At 56.6% G+C, this 23,076-nt stretch overlaps 2 protein-coding genes across 4 annotated transcripts in view; one reads left to right on the top strand and one right to left on the bottom strand.

Moving 5' to 3' along the window:
* The first annotated feature begins 1,580 nt into the window (after positions 1-1,580).
* On the top strand, positions 1,581-9,569 carry Ecrg4 (ECRG4 augurin precursor). The gene is made up of 4 exons (XM_003471608.5): positions 1,581-1,742; positions 3,958-4,005; positions 5,775-5,932; positions 9,214-9,569. Exons 1-4 carry the CDS (start codon positions 1,664-1,666, stop codon positions 9,373-9,375), a joined length of 447 nt encoding a protein of 148 aa, XP_003471656.1. The 5' UTR covers positions 1,581-1,663; the 3' UTR covers positions 9,376-9,569.
* A 9,433-nt stretch (positions 9,570-19,002) lies between these two features.
* Uxs1 (UDP-glucuronate decarboxylase 1) overlaps positions 19,003-23,076 on the bottom strand; it is a 41,534-nt gene continuing 37,460 nt past the window's right edge. For all 3 annotated transcript variants that reach the window (XM_063229736.1, XM_005004478.4, XM_003471742.5), the window contains exons 12-15: positions 22,627-22,687; positions 22,452-22,509; positions 21,518-21,621; positions 19,003-19,766 (exon numbers count right to left, since the gene is read on the bottom strand). In XM_063229736.1, coding sequence (XP_063085806.1) covers positions 19,635-19,766; positions 21,518-21,621; positions 22,452-22,509; positions 22,627-22,687 — 355 coding nt within the window. In that variant the 3' untranslated portion in view covers positions 19,003-19,634. The remainder of the gene's footprint in view (positions 19,767-21,517; positions 21,622-22,451; positions 22,510-22,626; positions 22,688-23,076) is intronic.

Raw genomic sequence — 23,076 nt, 5'->3', positions numbered from 1 at the left:
AGCAGGGCAGAGGCGCTGCAGGCTCTGGGGTCCTGGTCCTATAGCTCTGCCCCTCCGGGCCTCCCATTGGCTCTGCCCTCTGTTGGAATTGGGATAGTGCTTGTGCTCTCGGCTCCAGGGCAAAGGCTCAGTCCCTGGGGGCAGTGTCAGAGGAAGTGGGACCCGTGGGGCAGGGAACCCCCACGGGGCTCAGCTCTCTGGAACCCCAGAATAGTCAGGAGGTGGCGTAAACCACAGCCCCCACCCCACCCCACCGGCCCCTGCAGGCACCTGTTGGAGCTTGTCCAGCGACACCATCCACAGCGTGGTGCACTGTGCCTCAGTTTCCCCTGACTGCTCATTTCTGCTTGGGGCATGGAATCCAGTGGCTTTGTAAAGGGAACCAGGCTCAGATGCACACCGGTTCCCCAGAGCATGTTCAGAGGCTCTGTCCTCAGGGCCAGTCCCCCAGGAGAGACAGAGGACCCAAGAGGCCTGGCCAGCTCAAGGGCATGCACAGGGTCTCTGGGTGACACCCAGGGTGCTGTGGAGGATGATGCCGGTGGCATCTTGACCCTTCCACACTTCCCTTTACAAACGGGTCTCTCTGGTAACTGTAATTCTTTATTTTATGAATTCCTTTTTTCTTTTAAGAGAAGGGAAGATAAGTTGCTAGTGGGAATTTTAAGCAGGATTACCACAAACTCTTGGCAGCTCCTGGGGGCAGGTCATGCGGCTTTTGTGCCTTCACGGCTTTCCTGTGCTGCACTATGACCCAGTGAAAGCACTGCACAAGGCGCTGGGGAGGTGAGCGTGGCCAGAGGCTGCCCCAGCTTTCCTTTGAAATGTCCCATTGGGCTCCTTGGCCCTGCAGGTCCTGTGGGAATCACTTGTCCCTTCTGGGTTAGGAAGTGTGAACTTGGCTTCTGGGCACAGCTGGGGCAAGTTCTCCCCCTCCAGCCCCACGAGGAGAGCCCGTATGTGTGCTGGAGCATTTGGAGGTGGCAGCTGTTGAGTCCCACCCCCCCACACACACACCAGAGGAAAGGGGCTTCTGCTTGCCCCACACCACGCCACCTTCAGAGCCCCCTTACGTGACTGGCCTGACCTCCCCTTCTGCCTGGGAGCACACTGCACTATGGGAGCCAGGGTTCCCAGGGATGCCAGCGCGCAGTGTGAACCGCCATCCCTACTGGCAGCCACTGGGCCCTGGCTTCTCCAGGACTTTTCCACGGCTGTGGATTGGGCTGAGTTGTTTTCCTGGACTGTGGCTTGGAATCCAGACTGTGGAGCTTTTCACCCAGCAGAAGCCCAGTGCTGCCAAAGCCCCCATTCCTGCTCTGTTCCTGTGGCTCAGGAATGAAGGAAATTCCAGAGCAGAGTCTGCAGCGCTGCCCTCCAGAGGCTGTGAGCACAGCGAGCGCAAGGGGACACAGTCCTGGGGTCTCCCTCCCTCCCGGACCCCAGGAACCTCCAGGGCCCCCTCCTTCTCCCTATACCCACAGGCCCTGTGCAGGCCAGAACTGTTGTCCTGCCCCTGCTCTTGGGTTCCGGTCCTGGCCATGCTGGCCCACGCCCCCCTGGCCTGTTGCCCACCATGGCCCCGCCCTCAGCAAAGACACTGTTTCCCTGTGCACCGGCCTCGCCCAGCTCCTGTCTGCTCTGTGCACCCCTCATTCTCCCCATGGCCGCCTCCTCTGCACGGCCCGCCATGCTGGCCCTGAGTGGGCTGGTGCTGCTCCTGCTCCTGTGCCTTGGTCCAGGTAAGCGGGTGGCAGCAGGGCGACAGTGTTCTGGGTCTGGGGTCCCCCCCAGGGGGGCCTTGGGCAATTGCAGCAGGTCTGGGGTCAGCAGCGGGGTCTCAGGCTGTGGGTCCAATGCACAGGAGCCACCAGGCTCTGTCTCTGTTTTGCGTGTTGAAATCAGCATGGAACACTCAGCCAGGGGCCAGGGTCATGCAGTGGGGCTGGGGTCTCCATGCCGATGGCAGCCACAGAGCTGCAGAGCTGACAGCAACCCAGCCTCCCACGCCTCCTCTTTCTCCCCTTCTAAGACACAGGGGCAGCCGGACCTCCCGTGGAAGCAGGCTGCAAGCTGGGCATTTATTTAACTCATGCCAAGAGCTTAGGAGGTTTAGGACAGAGTCACCAGCACCACGCTGAGCGCTCATGAAGGTCGTTTGACACAAAGAGAAGTCTGTGTGTGGTCAAGCCAGCTCAGGCCATTCCCTGGGCATTGAGCGCAGGGCGTGACTGTGGTCCCTGAGCAGCGCCTTCACACTCAGCCTGGGGCGGGGTTGGGGGTCACTGGTCAGGTCCCTGCCTGCCGCTGTGCTGAAAGAACTAACTTCACTCTGGGGGTGATGGCCTGGGGGTGCTGACGGCCACAGCTGAAGTAAGGACAGATGGCACTGGGACAGATGATCCGTATCACGGGACATACCTCACGGCCCCCCTCCATTCTCCTTGTTTCACATGTGTTTGGCATGGTACCCCACTGCCTGTGTTAATGTGCGTACCAGGCATTGGGGTCATTGGGGGCGGTGGGGACACTCGTGGTCCATGTTCAGGATGCACCACCACTGGTCAGGGCTGGGCTTGGCTGTGACAGGACTCCACTGCTGGAAGTCACAAGCTCTTGGGAGGCACTGAAGCCCAGCGTTGCCCTGGACACTGTTAGCAGGCGACAAATGTGAAAACGCCGATGATGCTGGGCCAAGGAGCACACCTGTGGCCCTGGCGCAGGTTTTATGGGCATCTTCATGGGTCTGAGGTTGGGAAGGAAAACCCAGGCCCCTCCCAAGGGAGAGCTGGAAACTGAGGCACAGGCGCAGAGGGGTCTGGCAGGGCGGGGACAGCAGAGGGCACACAGCTCCTTTAGAGAAACTGCCCCGAACCACTGTGGCCTGGAGGCCATACCGGGCCCCACACGATGATGAGAACCAAGGCTGCCACCCACATCTCTCCTCTGGCGGCTCCAGCCCTCCCGTGTGAGGCATGAGCACAGGTCCACTGCTGTCCCCTGGCCCTGCAGCACAATCCTGAGAGATTCTTCCTCAGCCGATCTAAAAATAAGGGAGAACCAAGGTAGAGGCAGCCGGCGTCACCAGCCCAGCTGGACTCTCCTAGACGGAAGGGGTGCCGTCACTAGCTTACAAGGAGGACAGGAGGTCTAAGCTAAGTGTCCACTGTTCCCAGGAGCCTTGGGGGTTTCTGTCCCAGCCGAGGATTCAAGGAGCCTGGGATCCGAGGGGATTTGGCCTGGGACCACAGCTGCAGGAGGGGTGCAGCTCAAGGGTGCTCAGATTCGGCTCCTGCAGCCCCAGCACCTCGTAGACCCCTGCAGGGAGAGCGTGGCCCGCAGCAGCCTCGCGGTGGAGAGCACATTGCTCTCCCTTACTGCACGGGCAGTTACTGGAACAGGGGTTTCTCTTAAAAATACAAAAGGAAACCTGTTTCCCACCTCTGAGCTCCACCCTGCCCACAGCAGAGCCTCCTCATCTTCTTAGGGTCACAGGAGAGTCTGGCACAAGCTTTGTGTGGCTCTTGTTCCCAGAAACGTCCCTCGATGGACGTGAAGGTCCGTCCTTTCCCAGGGCACCGGAGCTGCCATGGCCCTAGTGGCTCGGAGCCCACCAGGAAGGTGGGCACCTCCACAGGCCTGGCTCAAGTGCCCGACTGACCCCGGACACACTTTGGACTGGTGCTGCCTGCCTCTCCTGAAGCGCAGGGGTCACCCTGCGTGGACTCATCTTGTGCCTTAGTTCAGGGCTCCCGGCTCCCGGCTTCAGCGTGGTCCTCAGCAGCCCCGGGGGAAGGGTGCTCTTTCCGGCCAGACTGTCTGTGAAAACGGTGGGCTTGTTAGACGCTTTAACAACTGGGTGGTCCCAGTCAGGTGTGGGCAAGGACGCTCTCACCAGGCCAGTTGCTGTGGTCCGTAGTTCAAGGCTGCAGGCTGGTTTCTGCTTTCTTCCTTTAGGTGGCACAAGTGGAAACAAACTCCAGCGGATGCTGCAGGAAGGGGAAGGTAAACACTGCTCCCCTGGGGGTGCCTTCTCACCTGGGGAGACATGGGGAGGACATGGCAGTGGCGTAGGGCTCACAGCTGGCTTGTGTTTAGAAAAATCAAGGTGTCCAGGGCTTAGCAGAACTGCCGGGCCCACTCTGTGTGCATGTGCGTGTGTGTGTGCCTGCATGCGCTATTTTATTAGACAGACACCCTGGCAGGGAACCATTGAGGCTGTTTTCCGGAATTGCCCACGTGGACTCAGAGATGGAAGCTGAGTGCCGCTGCCTTCATCACCCCCTGGTTTAGGGCTACGTCTATGGGGTGAGCCCAGGGAGCCCCCATGATGGGGGGCACCGATCTGCATGTGGTCCTGCCAGCCCCCAGAGGCTGTGCGCTCAGGAAGCCTTTCACTGACCCCCATGGACATGCCCTTGGGATGCACGTGGCAGATGCCCCAGGACATCACAGAAACAGGTGTCCTTGGGGTCACAGTGCTGGCCCTGGGCCTGGTGCTCCAGCTCAGGCAGGGTCCTGTGGTGCAGCCTTGTGGGTGTCACCTCCCCCTGCAACTGCCCCTTGCTGGGGGTCATTAAGTCCCCTAGAAAGGAAGGCAAGAGGCCACACTGCTGGGTGGTGGAGTCCTTATCTCCTTGAGGACCCCTTCGGGTCTAAGGCTCTCGGCCCTGGGGGCAGCAACCTCCTGGGTGAGCACCTGGGGCTTACCCTGCTGCGCACAGTCCACCCCGATCTTGGAAGTGGCCAGAGGAGCCCCAGCCTGGGCTGGGACACTCAGGCTGAGATGTGTCCTGTGGACCAGCCTGTCATAGCAGAAGCCACTGTGACACGTGGGCATGCAGCCCGAGGTCTTCACTCGGGGTCCAGGCCAAGACACACACTGGGTGCCTGCTGTATGCAAAGCTGGGGTGCAGAAAGTCAACCTCCCAGCATTGCCCTGTGGGGTGCATGGGATCCTTGGTGCTCATTCCTCCGTCCCATGTGTTCACAGCATGGCCGAGTTCAGGGCCTCCGTGGCTTTTATAGATGAGGGCAGAGCCTCCAGCACAGCAGGACAAGTCCAAACACATAGCAGCGCCCCCGGGATAGCATGGGCAATGGGGCGGTGGCAGGAAAAGCGGGAGGCAGCAGGGTCAGAGCCAGGGTCTGCCCCCTTCCGGACTCAGCCCATTGGGTGCTGCCGCCTGCCTCAGTGAACGCACTCCAGATGCACATGTGGCAATCCATGGCTTTCCTGCTCTTGGATACTCAGCTGGAGCGTGGCCACCCTGTGTGCAGGGTGCAGTGACCAGCCCTGCCCTCTGGGACCTGGGATCTGAAGGTGAACGTGCACCCTTTGGGCATCAGACACAAACAGAGACACCTGCTGACCAGGGGGAAGGGAGTTGCAGGCCAGGCTGCCCCGGTCCCCCCACAGCAGGCAGGTGGGGTGGGCACACGCAAAGGTGGTTTTACTTCACTTGTTGACATGGTGGGCACAGCTGTGACCCTAGCATTCTGGGGCTGAGCCAGGAGACCACAAATGCCAGCCCAGCCTGGGCAACACATCGAGAACCTGTCTCAAAATAAAAATAAAATGTTAAAAACAAAGGGCTGGTGCTGGTGCTAGGGCTGTGGCTGAGTGCAGAGGCCCTGGGCTCAGTCCCTGGTATGAGAAAAAGAAAGAATTGTCACTCTTGGGGAGCATGGGGAGGTCGTGCAGCAGGCCGGTGCAGGTGTGTGGAGGAGCAGCTCCCAGCAGCCTTTGCACCTCGGGCGACTTGTCATTACAGCCCCTGCTCCAACCAAGGCGAACGTGGCCATGGGCGAGAACAAGGCCAAAGAGTTCCTGGGTGGCTTCCGGCGCCAGCGGCGGCAGCTGTGGGACCGGACGCGGCCCGAGGTGCAGCAGTGGTACCAGCAGTTCCTCTACATGGGCTTCGACGAGGCGGTGGGTACCTCCCACGGGGCTGGGCCAGGTCGTGGGGTGGAGGCATGGACGACGAAGCTGCTGGACTCGGCTCGTTGTGGCCATCACATGCTCAGAACCATGGATCTGGAAGCCCAAGGTGCGCGCTGCTCTGCAGAGAGCCCCGTGGCTCCTGACACCACAGTAGCGCAGAGGCCATGGGGAGGCACGGAAGGCTCCTCCCCCTGCCCTGCCAGCCCACCCTTGGGAGGACACTGTCCCCTCCAGGGGCAGCATTCATCCCTTCTCAGGGGAAGCTGTGGCCATGGGACTCGAGACCTTACTCCCAGCCCCAGGTCTCAGAGGCCCCACTGCCTTTGCGCAGCGTGTGGGCCCAGGGTGCGGAGAGCCACCCACTGTGTGAGGCGTCAGCGGGCACCCCTGGCTCCTGTGGCCCGATCCCGTGACAGTGACCTTTCCTTAAGAGCAATTTTAACCACACTGCATGAGCTGCTAGAGCTTCCTTCAAATAACACCCCCCAAAACAACGGGGTCCACTTTACATCAGAAACATAAACAATAAGACCCCAGGAGAGGGGAGAGGCGCAGAGTGAGCCTGGTCTGTGTAGATGTTGGGATGAACATCGGTTCCCCCTGGAGGAGGGGTGGTTTGCAGTTTTGGGGCCCGAGAAAGGAAGGAGCAGGCTGTTTTTCATCCCAGATCCCAGCTGGGCATGGCATGGGCACAGTGGCGGGGTCTGTTCTTGGCATGGGGCCTCGTAGTGCCTGCATCGAGGGCGGGAGTGCTCCCCTAGGGGCTATGCCTGGGGTCCTGTGCAAGGTGGAGGGAGGAGACGCCTCTAGGGCCACACCTGCCTGCGTCACTCCCTTCCCAGCCCAGCCCCTGGACAGGCTCGCTCTCCCCAGATGTCTTCAGCTATGCAAACTCGTTTTTTCTTTCATTGTGTTGCAAGAAGCTAAACACAACAGCAGAACTCTGCCAATCAGGGTGTCAGGATGGCTGCCCCCAGGGGTTTGAAATACTTAAACCACATTTACTGGGGAGATGGGGCACCTCGCCATTGCTTAGTGACCACTGAAGTATGTTATCAAGAGTCAGACATGAAGACTGGCTAAAATACACTCTGCTCACAAACCAGAGGCCGATGAGGGCCAGAGATATGGTGGCTGCCCGTGTGTCAGAAAGAGCAGCCTCGAGTATGCCCAAGTTCACTGTGCTGAATGCTGGCCCCGCATGGATAAGCACAGATGTCTGGAAATTCTCTGTTCTTCTTTCTTTTCTCCTTTGGGCACTGAGGGTTGAACCCAGAGCATTTGCTCTGTGCTGCATCCTTAGCTCCTCCCCTTTTCAATTCTGTACTTTGAGACAAGGCCTCACTGATTTGCTAAGTTTCCCAGGCTGGGGTGGAACTTGTGATCCTCCTGCCTCAGCCTCCTAGAATGCTGGGTTTCAGATGTGCACCTCCACATCCAATTTCTGCAAAACTGATTGAAATGTGTTTTGAACCAAACCCCAAAATCAATTTATGAAGCCAGAAATCTCAAGGAATGAGATTATTTCACTATTTAAAAAAGTGGTATTGCAAGAAAAGCCAGACTAGAGATCTGGAGGCCATGGGGTCTGTGTCCCCATGCAGCGGCTGAGTCAGGAGGGCACAAAAGACAGCAAAACTGAGAGCTGCTCTTCCATGCTGTGGGGGCCCTGAGCCATGGGGGGCCCTGAGCCATGGGGGGCCCTGAGCCATGGGGCCATGACCACGGGCACACTGCACATCTCAGCCTGGGCAGTGACATTGCATCAGGACTCAGGGTTGGGCGTGCGTGGACCTGAGTCAGAAACCTGAGCCGAGTGTCAGGGCTGACCCCAGGCAGCACTGTAGAATGAAGTGGACCCAACCTCCAGACATGGCGGCAGCCCTTAGTCTCCCAGCTGGGTGAGGGGCCCTGGTCACACCTGGAGAGGCGGCTGCACCCAAACCGCCCGCTTTGGCCTCACCTGAGCGTGGATGCCTGCAGGTCCCCGGGGAAGCTCTCGGAGCACCTGCTCCTTCACATAGCGTCATGGCGGAGGTCAGGGGCCTGTGCTGACCCGGCCAGCAGAGGAGCTCAGTGGGAGAGCTCATGCCCAGAATGCTGAGGCCCTGGGCTCAGTTCTCTCCGACACAGAGGAGAAAAGGAAGGAGAAGAAGACGGGGGCACAGCACCACAGTCCTGTCATGTGAGCACTCGGGAGGCTGAGGCAGGAGGGTCACCGTGAGTTCGAGAGCAGCCTGGGTTACACAGTGAGTTCAGAGCCAGCTAGAAATACATAGTGATACCCTGTCTCAAAAATCAAAAAATAAAAGCAACCGAGCCCTGCACAGCCCTCTTCACCTCCGGGCCTCGACCTCCTTCTGCCATGCTAACGGCAGCGACTCCTGTCCTTCTGTCCCTAAGGCTCTGGGAGCTGGGGCTCTGACTTTGTTCCACCCTCCACCCTGTGCCCTGCATGGGCCTGGCCTGCACAGTGAGAGACACTGCCTGCCCAGGAGCACGGGCGACAGCTACCTCGGCAGCGTCTGTGTCAGTTACTTTTCTCTCGCACCCAAAGTTAAAGGAGGGAAGGGTTATCTAGCTCAGTTTGTGGAGGTTCCAGCATGTAATCAGCTGGCTCCAAGGCAGGGTGGCGTGGCAGCAGAGAAACAGTCAATGGCAGGCAGAAGGCAGCAAAGCAAGCAAGCGAGGAACTAGGGAGCCTCTTTCTGAACCCAGGCCTCCGGGATCAGGCTGGTGCAGAGCTGATCGGAGGGCTGGTCCAGCAGTCACCCTGCTCCGCCCAGCATGGCCCTATGAGTCAGTCACACACTCTAGACTGGCCACCTCTAAAAGAGCCCCAGCTATGAATGCAGGAAGCTCTGGGGGACATCTAGACACAGCAGGACAGCGTTCCAGCGCCTGCCCTGGCTCTCAGATGCCAGCACTGCCGCTGACTGAACCACCGTGTTCCTGTTGTGTGCCTGTTGTGTGCTACACAGCAGACAGGCTCGGCACAGGACAGGAAGCCATGCTATGAGAACAGTGCGGGGTCAGGGCAAGCGCCCACTCCCTGGGCGGGGTCCGCTTTACCAGGGATGTGTGAGCCTTGAGTCAGGGAAGTGTCCAGAGCCACAGGCTAGGACTTCTCAGCCAGGCATGCCGGCCTTGGGGCAGGAGAATGGGCAGGGAGTTACGGAGAGGGCCATAGACAGGCCAGCCAGCGGAGCCAGAGCCCAGGTGACCTGGGCATCTTTAAATACAACTCCCTCTGCTCTCGTTTCCTCCAGAAATTCGAAGATGATATCACCTACTGGCTGAACAGAGACCGGAACGGACACGACTACTATGGTGACTACTACCAGCGTCACTATGACGAGGACGTGGCCATCGGTCCTAGGAGCCCTGACAGCTTCAGGCACGGGGCCAGTGTCAACTATGACGACTACTAACGGTCCTTGCTGCACGGCCCTCAAGGCTATGCCTGCCCCCAGGGCCCCCTGGGGTCCCTGTGATGGGCCTTCCCCTGCGCTTCATTTCTGTGCCCTTCAGCCCGTCTGTGGGACCAGAGCTAAAGCAGAGAATGCAGCCCTGGCGCCTAAGCATGGAGTTCCCCTCAACGTGGAAGTAAAAGCATTTTCTCAAAGGAGTCTCAGTTCCTTCGGGTGGGGAAGGGGCTGGGGCGTTTCCTGGTGCCTTGCTGTCTTGAGGTTGAAGGGCCGTCAGGAGCCCTTTCCCCACAAGCATCCCAGGGCTCCACAAGGATCACACAGCACACCACACATGGCCCAGAGCGCAGTCATCAGCTGGTTAGAACATATCTGCCCTAAAGCGAAACCCACAGCCAGCCAGGATGGAGTGGGCAGGCGGGTGGCAGTCTCTCTGCGTGGCACGGAGGGAGGTGCAGGGGCCGCCCAGAGTCTGAGGGCTTCCTGGGGTCCAGCGGGGCTGGGGCGGCCATGGGTTAATACCATCATGGGGAGCAAGGCGTGATGGGGAGCAGCCTGGGCTCTGCAGATTTCACACCTCCCTCCTCTACAGTTGAGAATAAAGTTCACTGGAGCTCCGGGAGTACGCGGCCTCGCAGGGGAGCGGCCATGAGGGCTCAGCTGGGCCCGATGGGATGGTAGCTTCTGTGTCCGCTTCAGGGAAAGCCCGCTCCATTCAAGCCTCGCCTCTGAAGTCCCCGTCACTCCAGACCCTAGGTATGAAGCAGCCAGGTGCGGTGGGCAGCAGGCTCGGGGGCCGGGTCACAGCAGCTCCACCGTGGCCCCAGCTTCCTTCTCTGCAGTCCTTAGGACCTTAGGAACAATTGATGAAAAACACTCATGACCTGAAATTCACCGTGGCAGCTCTGTTCCAGTGTGCGGCTCAGAGATGTCACCTATGATCACACTGCCCACAGCCACGGCATCCGACCCACAGTGTTTCTGTTATCCAAGACCAAAGTGCCAGCCGCTAAGCTCAGGCTCCCTGCTCCCACCCCACTGCTCTCCAGGCTCTGAGACTCCAACCCCTCTGGACCCTCACTCACATGTTCCTACAGCACCTGTCCTCCTGCGAGTGGCTCCTTCCCCTTGGCCTGGTGTGGTCAGGCTCATCCTGTAGCAACACGTCAGTTTCCTCCCTTCTCAGGGCAGAGTAATACTCCTCAGGGTGCTGGTCCTGTTTTGCCTGTTCCTGTCCATGCCTGTAGGGGGGACTTGTGGGGCGGCTTCCACCTTAGCCGTCATGCTGGGCACTGCTGTGAGCCTGGCACTGGTGTCCCTTTGTGCCCTTGTCTTCCATTCTCCTTGCAGCTGCTGGGTCCCGGGACCATTCTGTGAGTCACTGGTGGAGTTGCCCTCACCTAGTTTGGCATGCTCCTTGCCATAGCATGGGAAGGCAGCTCGAGAGGAGGGAGTGGGAGCCTCTTGGTCCTCAGGGAGTGCTTACCGCTTCCTCCATCCATTACTCTGCTGAATGTTTTCTGTAAATTTCACCAAAAACCAGAAACAAAACACAAAAAAATTGTGTGTGAGCAGTGATTGTGTGGCAGGGCCTGCGTGTTAATTAATATGCACGTGTGTGCACCTGAGTCCGGCTCACAGGAACACGCACATGTGCTGTTTGTCCAACATCTGCTCGCTGCAGAGCCCAGCGCCAGTCACACGGCCCGACTGAGGCAGGGAGGCCAGCTTCGAAGTCTGGAGGCCTGAGAGCTTGGGCAGCCACTGTGAGAGTCCCAGGGACAGCACTGGAGTCTGAGGACCACAGGCAGTAGTGGCAGAAATACGCCTAGTTGGGAGTGTCCTTCTCTGTCCCCTGCCCTCTTCTCCTCCACCTGGGCCATAGGCTGCAGATGATGAGACCTTGTTCCAGCAGGTCCCTCACTCAGGCCCCCACATACCTGTTGGGGAGACCCCTGTGTGCACCTGGAACCAGCCATATCTGTAGATGCCCAGGCAAGGGGACAGAGAGCCAGCATGGGGCCATTTGCAAGCTAAGGAAATCTTTCTAAAAATGTGCTAAGAGATTTTTATGTCATATTTGGACCTTGAATTCCACATTTTATTTGTGGAGATAATTTTTCTAATATGCTAATATGTTGAAATTTAGAAATAAATGTTCTAGTATTAATCAACTGTGTTAATTCATCACCTCTACAACTGGAGTGGACCTCACCTGGTCACCCTGTATCATCTCCTTAGTCACCAATGGGTCTGGCTGCGTTGCTATCCTGAAGCTGGGGTTCTGGCTCGGTCCTAGAGTGCCCTGGGATGAGGTGACTGCAGAGCAGGGCTGTACAAATGCTCGGACTGTATTTGTGGGTCACCCACTTCCCAGGTTCTTGCGGTCACTCAGTGAAGCATCTGCTTCTAGAGTTTTTGCTGAGGACAACACCTCGCTGTGGAGTGCTTCCCACCATTAAAGGGCGATCGATCAGATTCGCATTTCTGCTAGTCTGCTCTGCCACCTGCTGCCTTCCCAAGAAGCCTGCACCACAGCAGGGTCCTGCAGTCCAGAGCCTCTCTTAGAGCCCTCTTTCCTGTTTCTCTCTGTGCCCGCGGCTCTGTTCTTTTTTCCTTTCCATTTACGCCTTTAGAAAATGCAACAAGTAGCTGTTTATTTGCTGTTAATTTCTTTTTTCTACTTCTGTGACTCTTGGATTTAATTAGATCATAGTCCTTTTGAGCCTTCTAATTTTTTGAAGGCAAATGCAGAGGCTCCAACTATATCTCAGGAGTTTGACACAAAAAATTAGATGGTGAAGTCTTGTAATTTTAGTCAAAATTTCCCCTTTGGCCTCTGTATTGACCACACAGATTATTAAACTTTCTAGAGGACGATGTTTTCTAGTTGACTTCCTGGCTTTGTTTCCTAGCTTCAGTTTGCTGTGGGGAGCAGTGTAGTTGGGCAGATCCCAGGCTCTGGGGTGCCTGGTGGCCAGCGGTTTTTGGACTGTGTCCCCCAGTAACTCTTCTTCGTGTGCTTAAAAGTACTGTGTCCTTCCCAGGTGTCAGGTATGGCTGAGTTGGATCGTGGTTTCCATCCTGGAAGTTTTTACTTTTTCTCACTGAGGATTTTCTGGGGAGTCTGTTTTGTCTAGCAACTACCGAGAAATATATTCACATCTTCTATTACTGTGTGAGGATGATTTTCATAACATTTTCCTCAAGCCCTGGAGGTCTGGGCCCATATGGTGTGTGGTAATATACAAATCCTCTGGCAAACTGAAAACCATACATTTCTCCAGTGAATGGAACTCTTTATCATTATGTAGCAAATTTCCTTATAAGGAGTAATGCTGCTTGCCTGAATTCTCCTCTAATATTACTAGGACTAGAACTGCCTCTGCTGTTAACGTTTCCCTGAGTGTTTCTATTAATTAGTTTTCAGTCCTTCTATGCATCTTAAGTATTTCTCCAGTACTGAGCACATCCAAGGCTGAATTTTGTTTTGTTTCTTAAAATATACCAGGTAAGATCCTCATTTGAGAATTTAGTCCATTTACATTTATTGTAATGAATCTTTATCTATTATTTAGACACTGAAGATTGAGCCCAGAGCTTCATGTGTGCCAAGAACACAGCTTACAACTGAGCTACGTCTCCAGCTCACTCCTGACATCACATCTGGGATTGTCCTCTGTTCCCCTCTCTCTTTCCTCATTTGGACTGTAGTTTTCCCTTGCTCATCGATTCTTTTCCCCTCTCCTTCCTTCAACTGTCTACACTGAGCCTATTCCCCTGGAGTTTTGCCTCGTGGCAACAGTCTCAGAGGGCAGAGGCAGGGCTGCCCCCTCCTCCCATTTCCCCTCCCAACTCCTGCTGTTGCACGTGGCATTTTGATTCGGCCTGGTCCACCCCCGCCCTGGGCTGTCCTAGATTCTCATGTAATTGCTGGTCAGTTTAGACCATTGCACATCTACCCCAGCTCCCCCTCTCCTTGCAGATGGATCCAGAACCATAGCTCATGTCCTCCGGTTCGGGCCTGTCCTTCAGAGACTGGCCTGCGGTACTCTCTCTCTCTCAGGCCAGCACTTTCCTTTGCACCAGACGCCTGGTTGAGTTACTTTCTCAGGACTCCCAGGAGCTGCCTGTCCTGTGGTCTCACTGCTAAGCATTTTACTGTTCACTGTTCTCCACCTGCCATTGCTCTCAAGGCTATAGGGTCCCCTTCCTGGGCGTGGCCTCCCCAGCCTGCAGATCTGTTTTTCTTTTGTCTTTTTTGAGACGGGTCTCGCTATGCAGTTCAGGCTGGCCTTGAGCTCACTTTGTAGCCCAGGCTGGTCTCGAACTCACAATGATCCTCCCACCTCAGCCTCCCAAGTGCTGGGATTACAGGCGTGAGCTACCACACCCAGCATGTTTTTCATGAATTACCACCTACAACATTCTGTTCTGTTCCAGAGGGAAAAATGGGCAGAAGCCTGGATCTCCAGGCTAATTCCCATAACAGCCAGAGGGAGGCGGATTATTCCCAGGGTACAGGTGAAGATTCTCACTGTGTCTAGAGAGCCTGCCCACCTGCTCCCTGGTTCCTCACCCTCAGCCCTGGTCTTTCAAACCCTCAACATACTCTGCTGCTCTTTTCTTCTGGAAGGTTCTCCACTTCTCCTAGCCCATTCCCAGATTCCCTTCAGCCCTTGGTGTTGTCAGCCCTTCCCTCAGCTCCTAGGACAGCTTCTGTCTCGGGACCTGAAACAGTGCCTTCCTTTAGAGAGCCATCCCCTGTGATCACACACCCAGTGGATGTCACCTGCTGGGCCAAGACCCTGGCACACGGTCCACACCTCTGCTAAGCAGGGGCTGAGCGCATCCTGACTATACCGAGAAAGAGACTCTCCTCTAGGCTGTTACATGTGAAAATGGGGACCGGAGTGACAAAGGGTGGGGATCCCTCTGCTTCAGGTTTCTGTCACTCAGACCAAACACCTGAACAAAACCTTTCAGGAGGAAAGGTATTCTCTAGCTATGGTGTTGGAGGTTGTGGTCAGGGCTCCATGGGCGAAGGCAGGGTGTCATGGTGGAAGGGCAAGGTGAGGAGCCTGCTCTTTCACGGTGGCCAGGACGGAGGGGCAGCGGGAGAGGCAAAGGGGCTGGGGTCAAGATGGTCTTCAGAGCCATGTCACACTCTAGGGAACCATTTCCTACACCTGGGTGCCACCACCTGACGTCCAAGGTCACCAGATTAATCCTCCATGCGGGCAGTGACTCCACTACCCCGTCTAGACCCCTTCTGAGTGCCTTGGCCCTGGGGACCAAGCCTGCCGCACAGGGACCTCAGGGGAGCCAGATCCAGACTGTAGTGGACACGGAGTGACCTGGGGACAGTCTGAGGATTCAGATTTGGGTGTCTCCCCACAGCATGCCAGCCCATCCTTACACCAAGCAACTTACGCCCTTTACAGTAAGAACGTCAGGCGTTGATCCTGTCTCCCATTTTATTTTACAACTTGGGTAAGTTTTTACACCATTAAAATTGAAATAAAACTATAAATTCCATTTTGGGGGGTTATCCCTGGGTTCTTCCTTGCAGTGCCTATGAGTTCTCTTCCTAAACCACCTTTCATGTTAAAGGTCCACCAGGAGGATGCTGGCTGACCTTTGATTTTTCAGCACCATTTGAAATAATCTTGAGTTTGTGGGATTCGGGAGTGCACACCTGTAATTATAGCACTTGAGAGGCTGAGGCAGGAGGATTGCTCTGAATTCGAGGTCAGCCTGGGCTACCTAGTTAAGTTCAGGACCAGCCTGAATTAAAATAGTGAGACCCCATCTCAAAGCCCCCCACCAACAAAGAGATAAGGAGTTTTTTCTTTAGCCAATTAAAATACTATCACACTGATGTCTTTTAAAGACTGATCCAGTCTTCCATTCCTGGAGTAAATCTCCCCTGGTCACAGGACGTAATTCTATTTAAATACCATTGTACCAAATTTGCTAACATCAGTGTCAGTGAGAGCTACTGCACGCTGCTCAGCTTCAGGATCAGGGTGAAGGCCCGGATTAGTGTCTGGCCTAAGGTTTGTGAGCACCTGGCGGAAGGCAGGATTCAGAGGCTGCCAGCAGGGCATCCGTGAAGGCCAGATCTGGGGGCTGCACCATGTGTCCTGCCATGTCCTCTCTGGTGGCCTTTTTACCGTGGGGCACCTTCTGACTGCTCTCTTCGTCCTTCACTCAGAAGTCCAATCCTGTGACGCTGTAGTGGCCACTGCTGCTGAGTGTTGCACAGCACAGCTTTTGACAGTTTTAAACCACGCACACCGCTGTGTGTGCAGAGCCCTGTACACAGAACCCAGCTGGGCCACCGACCGCCTCACCCATCGGCCTCTCACCGTGTTATTAAGGGGACATTAAGACATCCCTTTTCGCTCTGTCTCCTCCTGCTGTCTTGTGGGGAACCCTTCCCCTCAGCCTCCCGAGCATGGGTGCACCCCTTGGCCTGGTACAGTGCCCCCTGGGTAGAATTGGCCCTGCACATCAGGCTGTAAAATTTATAAATCACCATGCTGAGATTAGTGACAACCACTAACAGAATGACTGCAAGGTACCCTGTGATGAAATCACATGGCTGTCATTTGCAATCCTGTGCTCATTTCCAGGGATACGAGGTGACACTTGCCCATCTGACGAGGTGAAGGCACTGCGATGCGGTGTTGGGCTTCCAAAGTGCTGGCGAGGGGACTGAGTCAGGACAGTGCAACACTGGCTGACTGTGGGTTATAGAGGAAGTGGGCGGTGTGCAGTGCACTGGTGGGGGCTCCCGACATCACACTACACAGCTGCACGGCTTGCCAGGCATTTGCCACTGGAATCCACTTGCACCAGTCTGGATGCGGTGGGCAGGCCCTACCTCTTCTACCACCGGGTACTTCTGATACAGCCACCCATTTCCTGTGCATTGAGAATTACGAGTGTATGAGTACATCAGCAGAAAGACCAGCTGCGGAGGCAAGGAGGGACTGCCGTCCACAGTATCCTGCTCCGCGCTCTTCCCGAGGACACAGTGCCTTCTCTGCCGTTTCTACCTAGACAACACCCTTTAGCAGACTTGACCTGCTCCTCCTCACGGTTCTCCTTCCTGCCTGGGCTTCCTGGGCAGCCCTGCAGGACACTTTAGCTGGGCATAGAATTCTGGCTGGCGGTTCTTTCCTCAGCGCAGCAGGAGGTTGCCCTGGTGATTCCTGAAGGGGAAGCTGAGCCGCTGTCTCCTCAGTTTCAGAGCTGTTCCCCTGAGACCCTGTGCTGGGGAAAAGGGACAGGGTGTCACCCGCCGGGAAGTCCCCTACCAGCAGGGTGGGCATGTGAGACTGGGGCCCCCAGCGGGCAGCAGGCAGAGGCCCAGGTGATTTGTCACAGCCAGCACAGGGTCTCACGGCCTCCCCTGGCCTTTGCGACAGCATGGGGCAGCATCGCTGAGCTATGTGGTGCTAGGCGAGAACAGTGCTTGTCATTTACACGGTTTTCACTTTGCTAGGCTGCCTCTTTCCTTTTTTTTTTTTGCTTTTTCCTTTTTATTGGTACCAGGGATCGAACTCATGACTGCCTGCTTGCAAGGCAGGCGCTTATGCCACTGAGCTAAATCCCCAGCCCATAGGCTGCCTCTTTCCTGACATGGTTAGAGAACAGGTGTCTTTGCTGCATAAACCACACCCCATTTGCAATCCTGGCTGCCAGCCTCTCCAGCTGAGTGTGGAGCTCACTAGTTTGGGCTGCTAAGGAAACGCCAGAGGCCAGGCGGCGTAACCAACAGAAATGCACTTCCTCCTGGGCTGCAGGCTGGAAGTACATTAGGTGTCAGCAGCATTGGGGTCCCTGGGCCTCTCCCCTGCTGATGATGAGGCCACCTTGCCGTGTCCTCATTTGTTTGCCCTGCTGGCTGTGGGTCCGCACCCTCCTCTCACCAGGTCACCACGTGGAACGGACCAAGGCCCAGTTCACAGAGCTCACTCCAACAGTGCTGACACCTCATCTCCACACCCTGCAGTCCTGAGGGGAGCGAGGACTTCACCACGCACACATGGGCAGCACCACCCAGCCCGTGATGGTAAGGTCTGTGTCAGGTCCTGTGGTCACCGCATAGACCGGCCACTTCAATTTATCTTCTGGCTCTTATACTTAACATGCCATGTTCAGAATTCCTCACTGTACTTTATTTCAGCTTCACCCTTGATCTCTACACTGTTACACAGGCTTCACTTCAAATCAAGTGTACATAACACACAGAAATTCAAAAGCCAACAAGCAATACACTGAGGCTTGTCTCTGGCTGCATTCTCACCAAGCCCTGGAAGAGGCTCACTTCTCAAAGTTTATTCAGCTCGTAGTTGTAACCAAACACCGGAGGAGGCAGACTTTACAGAGAGGAGGTCAGGCTGACTGGTGCTGGAGCTCAGAGTCCAAGGTCAGGTGGTTCCTGGGTTCCTTGGCACCATGGAAGAAGAGACCCCATTCTAAAAGATGAAGCCAGAGAGCAACCCAGGAGCCCACAGCTACTGCCAGGACCACGTTCCCCTGGGACCTGAGGGACAATGGACTCCACTTCTGGAAGGGCCACACCATCTCTGGATGCCACTGCTGCCCCAGGCCCAGGCCTCTGATGTGCGACCATTGCGGACAACTGCTCCCGTCCCCAGGTCCCTGTCCTCCTCCTATGGACAGCATAGCACTCCACACTCCACAGCCTGTCTTAACCGGTGCGGCACGGCTCAGATGCCCCAGCCTCCTGGGAGGCACGGTACGATGAAAACCTTGGCCAGCAGGGTGGACAGAGCCCCACAGCCCAGTCACCTGTGTGTGCTGGGCTATGCCTTGCAGGTGCTCTCCTGGCCAGGTGGCACATCACGGCTGCGCTGCCTTCTGGGGCCACCACTGCTTCCACTCCCACAGCTCTCTGGGCCCTACCCTCCAGCCGCTGTGCAACGTCACTGCCTGAGAAGCCACTGAGGACTGTCACTCCTGCTCTGTGCCGAAGAACCAGCCCCTCACAAGCATCCCTGAGAGGTGCTGGGCTGCCTGGGACGTGGCTGGTGCAGCTGTGCAGTGCTTCACGGGGTCAGGCTGCCAAGGTGGCCCTGGGCAGTGGCTGGTGGAGGGCACGCTGGGCCCCAGGAGACATTCTGTTCCTCCCACCTCCAGTGCATCACAGAAGGGCAGCCCTGCAGGCCTCAGCTAGCGGACCCGCTTTCCTGTGAAGTCCATTCCTCTCCCTGCGCCTGTCTTCGCTGAAGGCAGCTACTCGAGCACCCGCTGCTTGTTTGGCTCTGCCCCTGCCCGGGGGTGCTTTCTGCACCTTTCCGCTGCTTCCCTTTGCTGGCAGTCAGCTGCGAGCAGCCCAGAGCTGCAGGATTTCAGATCCGGATCAGGGATTTTCAACCAGTGAAGGCCACACAAATGCTCCTTCCCCCCAAACACTCCCATGGCCCTGCCCTCAGGGTCTGAGATCGCAAATGCGGCTCGAGGAACACGAGTGGCTTGGGGGCCACGTATCCAACTGCACACTGCACAAACATGGATGTCCTCAGAACTTTCTTGTAAACTCGCTTCTCCCACAAAGCCTAATGGGCAGCAGAAAGGCAACCCTGGAAAGCCCGGGACTGGCAAATCTCAGTATTTTATTAAAATATCATATTTACCCGCGGTTAACCAAGAATATTTAACTTTGTCCCGCCCGCCCCCAAATACGCAGCACAGCACAGTAGTGATTTCAGGTCTCCTTGATCATGGTGACCAACAGAAACACAAAGTCAAGTTTGCAACTAAAAGGTGACCTGGAGAACTCGGCACTGAACAAACATCCAGCTCTCGACGGAACCCCTCTCTCCGAGAACGACAGCCGGTGCGCTGCCACCTGACGATCCTGCGGGGCCTTCCTCCAGATGCATAGGTAACGTTGCTTCATGGGTGAGCACCCACTTTTATAAATAAATCCTGTTTAATGTTCCTGTTCAGCTTCACAAAGAAACCAGAAAATAAAACTGTCGATGACAGTCATGACACAGGCTCTCACAGCAAGTAAAAAACCTGAAAATACGCAGGGACGCACCTAGGCTACTTTACATAAAAAGATTCCAAAAGTGCAAGGCAGAGTCCGCAGTTTCTGGGGAGCTTCTAGGCACATCTGTGTCTTACAGCGAGCTTCGGAACAGATTCCAGTTTGTTCTTCATGACACCGTGTGAGGTCTTTAAACGGAAACAAAACTGAAGTCCATACCGAGGGCGCAGGTTCAGGTCCGCCGCGTGCGGCCTTTCTTGATCCGGGCGGGCTTGGGCTTGGGGATGTACTGGTTGTTGGCCTGGTACTCCAGCTCCTTGCGGAAGTAGTGGATGGCTTTGTTCAGACCTTCCTCCAGCGGGACCTGGTGGTAGAGAGCAAAACATGGTCACCCGGGCAGACACACAGTAGGCGGAGGTGGGGGCAGCGACGGGAGCGCTGGTGCCTTCTAGCCACCTCCAGGAGCCACAAAACCACGCCACTGAGGAGACTGCAGCGAGAGGCCGTGGGCCCTGAGCTGCTTCCAGAACTTGCTGTGTCTGGCGTGTGGCACTCCAGCCCCGAGAGACACCTCACCCCTATAACCGTCATGGGGACCACTTTCAGCACCCTGCAGGGTCCTTCCTTTCGAAGGATGTGCTTCGCGGTGAAGGAAGGATGTGTCCAGGGCCACCGGCCCAACCTACAGCGCGGCCCTCCCCACGACACCAGCCCTCTGCACCCGTGGACAGGCCACCGCACTCCACACTCCTCTAAGAGGGGCCTCGACAAGCCCTACAGCAGCGAGGCAGCCATATCCAGGGCTGCCTTCAGCAGCCAGGAAACGTGTCGGCCAAGCGGCTGACTCTAAGCGTAAAGAGAGATGAAATCCTGGCATTAAGGGAGGCCGGAGGACACTGCAAGCTCAAGTCCAGCCTAGGGAATCTAGCGACGAAGCAAGAGCCTGACTCAAAATAGAAAACAAGAGCACTAGGGACCTAGCTCAGTGTGAAGGCCCTGGGCTCTATCTGCACCTTCAAAGAAATAAGAAAAACCCCAGTACTCAGAGAACGCACTGGGCACGCACACGGGCACCCAATGAACACATGGCACACATACTGGGCATGCACATTGGGCACACACTGGGCACCCAGTGAACACACAGCACACGCACTGGGCACATGCACCTGGCACACACACTGTGCACCCAGTGAACACATGGCACATACACTAGGCATGCGCACTGGGGACACACACTGGGCACACACGTGCAAGCACATACACATCACGCAATTTGAGGAAGACATCTACATTTCCTCCTCTCAGACTGCCCCAGATTCCTTGGGAACCAGTGCCAGCAGGGGTAAGGGCAGCAGATACCAGTGCCCTGAGACCCAGGAAGCACAGGGCTCCCCAAGGGACCTACTTCGGTTCCCACAGTGGGTGAGCATTAGCTGTGTTCCATGGATTCTGCTTAAAATTCAGGCACTGTCCACCCTGGGCCACGGTGAATCTCCCACAGTACCACACCTGTCATGTGCCTGGTGCCCGCGGCACACTGAGGCATTGGTTCTGTCAAGCCAGTGCCCTCCCGCTTTGACTTCCATCTGTGGACTCTGCCCTCAGCCACTGTGGGGTAAGGGAGCAGCTGCCTCTGGGGCCCCGGGCTCGGCATTCCAGCGGCCCTGGCTCAGGTTACTGGGATGCTTTTGGGGCCAGGTGAACTCTGGGTAAGTCACTGCCTTTGACTGCACCCTACAGGGTGGCAGCAGTGCCCACTGTCCACACCAAGGTGCTCCAAGTCCACCCAGCACCTTCATTTCTGCTCTGAGCATGAGCATGACCACAGTGGGCCTGCCCTGCCTCTCGCAGGGAGGGAACGGGCCATGCAGCAGGGAGGAGCAGGCAGTGGGGGAGAGTGGGGCTGCTCAGCCAGGGCACAGGAGGCAGGCGGCGTCTCCCTCCGGTTGGGGCTGAGCCCCCTGAATACCACCTTCATGATGGTGCCAGCGCGTGGCTTCAGGGTGTGGCACAGGTATCGCACAGGGCACTGGAGAAATGCTTTAGGGCATGCAGCGAGCCCACACCTCCCGGGCCCTGAGAAGGGCAAGGCTTGCAGGTGGGAACCGCACTCACCACGGGCTCCCAGCCCAGCATCAACTTCGCCTTCTTGATGTCTGGCTTCCTCTTCTGAGGGTCATCCTGGGCTTCGGAGAGGAACTGAATTTCACTGCCACTACCTGTGTGTGTGAACAAGGAGACAGGAGTTGAGTAGGAACAGGTACCACCCGCTTGGGTCTGCTCCCGTCACACAGCAAACCATACCTGAGGAATCAGAAAGCAATCAAGTGCTCCCGACCACAAGCTTTGTGCACTGTAGCTGCCCATTCTGCCCACAATGCTGGCCGAGGTGACTGAGGGGGTGGGGTCCTGTGCTGTAGCCTCAGTCACAGTGTCCCCAGCAGTGGTGCCTCATGGGGAGGGTGGACAGACAGACCCTGGTGCAAAGCCCAGGGACCACATGTGGTGGGGCTGGTGCAGTAAGATGCCAACCTCCAGGACAGGGCTAGTGCCCAGTCAGGCAAAGCCTGAGGACATGGCAAGTCCATGCCTGGGGCTGCAGTCCTCACAGCCACTGCTACCCAGGCCTAGCCCAGCTACATCCTGAGTGTGAACTCCCCATCAGTCCCAGAGGGGACCCAGTGCACGGGATTGTGGTGAGGACAGGGGCCATCCCAAGGCCCCTCAGCATCCCTGCCTCAGCCGGGCCAACCTGCAACAAGAGCTCCAGACACACTGGAAACCTGCAGGCTACCTCACTCCCTGCCCTCTGACCTCGGAGTCTCACCAGGACCAAGGTCTGGAAACAAACTTGCGTGCCCTGGAGGTACAGAGCCACCGAGCAAGACAAAGCCTACCCATCTCCATCTCTATTATGTGAGGAATCAGAAAGCAATCAAGTGCTCCTGACTATAAGCTCTGTGGACCGTAGCTGCCCGTTCCACCCACAACGCTGGCTGTGGCTGGTACCTGCAGGCAGTCTGGCCCGGCAAGTGTTTGTCCTACTCACCCACGAGGGTCTTGATCAGCTGGGCAAACTGTAGGATGGTGTGCTCTTCAGGGTTCCCCTGAGGAAGACACAGCTTCTGATTATTAGTGTGAGGACAGCAGTGGCCACCCTCCACCCCAGCCACACAGCAAGCAGGGCCCGGTGCTGCCCCAGGGAAGCCCGGGCGGCCACTCACCAGGTTGACGGGACTGCTGACATTGCTGTTCATGAGCGCCACTAGCCCGTTCACCAGGTCGCTGGAAGAGAAGGAGTGGTAAGGTGTCCCACTGTGGGGCTCCCAGTGCAGGCCCCAGACCCTGGAAGGACGCACAAGGCCTCCCCACAACAAAGCCTGCATGGAAAGCCGATGGCATTCAACACCCTGCAACTCAAGATGGCATGTATGGCACTAAGGTACCCATGGATGCAATGACATGGTGACCTCTGGGTTTGTGTTCAGCAGAGAGGTGGGCACCATGACACAAGGTGGTGGCATTGATCAGTGCAGCTGCCCCTTCGTGCTGGTGAACACTCATCCAGAGATGGTGGAGAGGCCACACCCGACACAGGGCCTCTGCCATGCCCAGGAAGCCCACATCCAACACGCCGTGGGCACTGACGGCACAGAAGCAGTGATCGCTTAGAA

The sequence above is a fragment of the Cavia porcellus genome, unplaced genomic scaffold (assembly GCF_034190915.1).
Source record: "Cavia porcellus strain 051 isolate PalLab524CR breed Dunkin Hartley unplaced genomic scaffold, mCavPor4.1 scaffold_18, whole genome shotgun sequence".
NCBI classification, from domain to species: Eukaryota; Metazoa; Chordata; class Mammalia; order Rodentia; family Caviidae; genus Cavia; species Cavia porcellus.
This window is presented reverse-complemented; position numbering and strand designations above follow the sequence as displayed.